This window comes from Rhipicephalus sanguineus, unplaced genomic scaffold, assembly GCF_013339695.2.
Source record: "Rhipicephalus sanguineus isolate Rsan-2018 unplaced genomic scaffold, BIME_Rsan_1.4 Seq80, whole genome shotgun sequence".
NCBI lineage: Eukaryota > Metazoa > Arthropoda > Arachnida > Ixodida > Ixodidae > Rhipicephalus > Rhipicephalus sanguineus.
In genome coordinates, this window is record NW_023616014.1 from 1 (window position 1) to 2,498 (window position 2,498).

A 2,498-nucleotide genomic window follows, 5' to 3' on the forward strand; every position below is an offset into this window, starting at 1 on the left:
TAGGCGGCGAGGGCTCCAAAAGCTTGCAGACGAAGTGAAACAAATCTTCCTCCACCATACTCTGCATGGTTTCGTTGTGATATCCGTTAATCTCCACGTACGGCACATATTGGATGGGCGGCTGGTGCTCCCGCGTTCGCTTGCCCATTTCGTACAGGAGCTGGGTGCCCTCGGGTCCTCGACGGCACCGGTCCAGGACCGCCCAGTCCGTGCCCACCTTCCGAGCGCACGGCTCGCCTGCTTGGGTCGGATCGTCCTGGCGAAGCATGCAGGCGACGAAGTCCAGGAGCTTTCTCTGCGGGTGCACGTACTTGACGGCGCAGGTTTGAACTTGATTGACAAAGCACTCGTCTGGACCGTGCTGACAGTAGAAGGTGATCGTTCCGTTGGACACCTTCATGTGAGCATTGCCGAAAGGCACGAGATCCAACTCGAGGTACTCTTCGAGCTTTCCGAACGTTGGCCACAGTTGGCCAAGAATGAATTCGTGGCAGTCGGGACACAGCCCTTCGTAATAGAGGGTCAGGTTGAGCGGTTCTCCGTCAGCGGGGTTCCATGACAATGCCGTAATAGTAAGTACGCTTAGAAAAATATTTCGTCCGCTTACAAATCCTGTCGCTATCATGATGTCTGCAGCGAGCACCTGTATACCTTCGGGCCGTTCTCTCCAATCTGCCTAGGTCTTTTTGACGGCTAGCGTTGTGAGCAGCACTTGAAAATTTGCCGCGTGGCGATAGTGGTTATCGCGGAGTGTTGTGCCGTTCGGCGGGCCAATGAAGAAGGATGAGTGCTTGAGGTACAGCGGGCGTGCCAGCTCGTGGCAATGCGCGGCCGTTTTTTCCAATATCACTTCTCAATCACATGCATTGTGTGCGCGAATGCGACCAGATAAAATACAACGATGATAACTTATCGAAACCTTGGTGCCTTCAAATCTATTTCCAAGCCTCATGCTGTCATTTCTCACACTTTCATAACCTCAATTATCGGAAGCGTTGCAGCTCGGTGACGTTGATTCACTTCCATGCACGATATATGCATTACATTGTTCGTCGCGTTGTAACCTGAATAACTAGTTCAATGGCGGTTAACTTCGTCATGCGCGTAGTATGCCCTGGATGGATCCATTCATTGTATTCTTGGTGCGCAATAAAGAGTACGGCGCATTATGTAACCGTCGGACAAAATGCATAAAACATATCGCTGCATGCGAAAGGTAATCAATGTGCCGTAATGCTACCACGTTCGAACAATGATTTCTTATGCTATACTCGGGGACAAGTCATCTTCGCAATGGACTGAAGGCTACGGAGGCGGGGCTTTCTCACATTCGTGTTGCTCCGCTAATAGTACGGCAGCTTGCAGCTGATTCCAATCCGCCTCTTTCATTTTCCTGTGCTGCCCTCTGCCGTTTTGTTGGGGGTTTGGTAGGGGCCGAGAGAACCGGTATTACCAGAAGCAAAGCCTTCGAGATGAGACGACGTTTCGCGATTTTTCCGCTAGGGGAGGGGCGCATGCGCCGGGGTGTCGTGAAAAAGGCGGATTCCAGGTTCGGTTTTACTTGCTCGCAGCGCGTTTAGAAAAAAAAACATATACATAAAAAATGTGAATGGGAGAGAGACATTTCGATTGCTTTATGTATATTTCAGTGCAACATTAGGAGTATATTTTCCTTGGAGAACTAAAGGGCGAGTTTGCGGCCTGCACTCGGACAAACACACGTCACGGACGCCGTGTTTCCTTTGGAAAACATGCGTGCAGAAAACACGACGTTGTCTAAGAAATGGAAAGAAAAGAAGCACATTATTGCAATGTGGACAATAATTTCATTTTATGTACCTCCCTTAACTGTTCCAGTTTCATAATGAAGGAAGTGGTGTTTATTTAACCAACGGAAATGTGAAAATTATCCATAAAATTAGGTACTATTTCTTGACGCGCTGGCAGCCATGCGTTTCTATAGATTTGATAGCACTGCCAAGAAAAGTTGTCTCCGAGTATTGCAACAGCAAAAACAGGGACTTCGCAATAGGAAAGTTACAAGTCTTGATAATATCATTTCATTGAGTAATGCTACAGCGAGAAACATTGGTATGACTCGTTTGAGAGTTTGAAAACGGGATGCACAAATGCTATCGAGTCTGTACGACAGTGTTCGTAAAAATTATTCGCCATTCCAAAGAGAAAAAATAGAGAAAAAATGTCCATGCGTGTATTTCTCCCAGGAAATGTCTCCATCTTTAGTGTGACTACTTTCATCGAAATGTCGTCGTTATCATGCGCTAATGTCGAATGAGTTTGACAGTACTCCTTTGTAAACAAATAGACAAGTAAATAAATAAACAAATAAATAAATAAAACTTGTGCGACCGCTTCTGCTTTTGTCACTGCGAAGATTTCGCCCCCACCGAAATGAGGCCGCCGTGGCCGGGAATCGAACCGGCGCCATCGAGCTCAGCTATTAGGGAGTTTTAGAATAGGCTACGTAAAGCTTTGCG

General features: G+C 47.4%; 1 protein-coding gene across 1 annotated transcript; it reads right to left on the reverse strand.

Annotated features, from left to right (window-relative positions):
- Positions 1–8: 8 nt before the first annotated feature.
- On the reverse strand, positions 9–640 carry LOC119378358 (gamma-interferon-inducible lysosomal thiol reductase; the record flags this gene model as incomplete). The annotated part of the gene is made up of 1 exon (XM_037647523.2): positions 9–640. A coding segment is annotated over exon 1 (617 nt), but the record flags the coding sequence as incomplete, so codon positions are not given.
- Between the last annotated feature and the right edge of the window lie 1,858 nt (positions 641–2,498).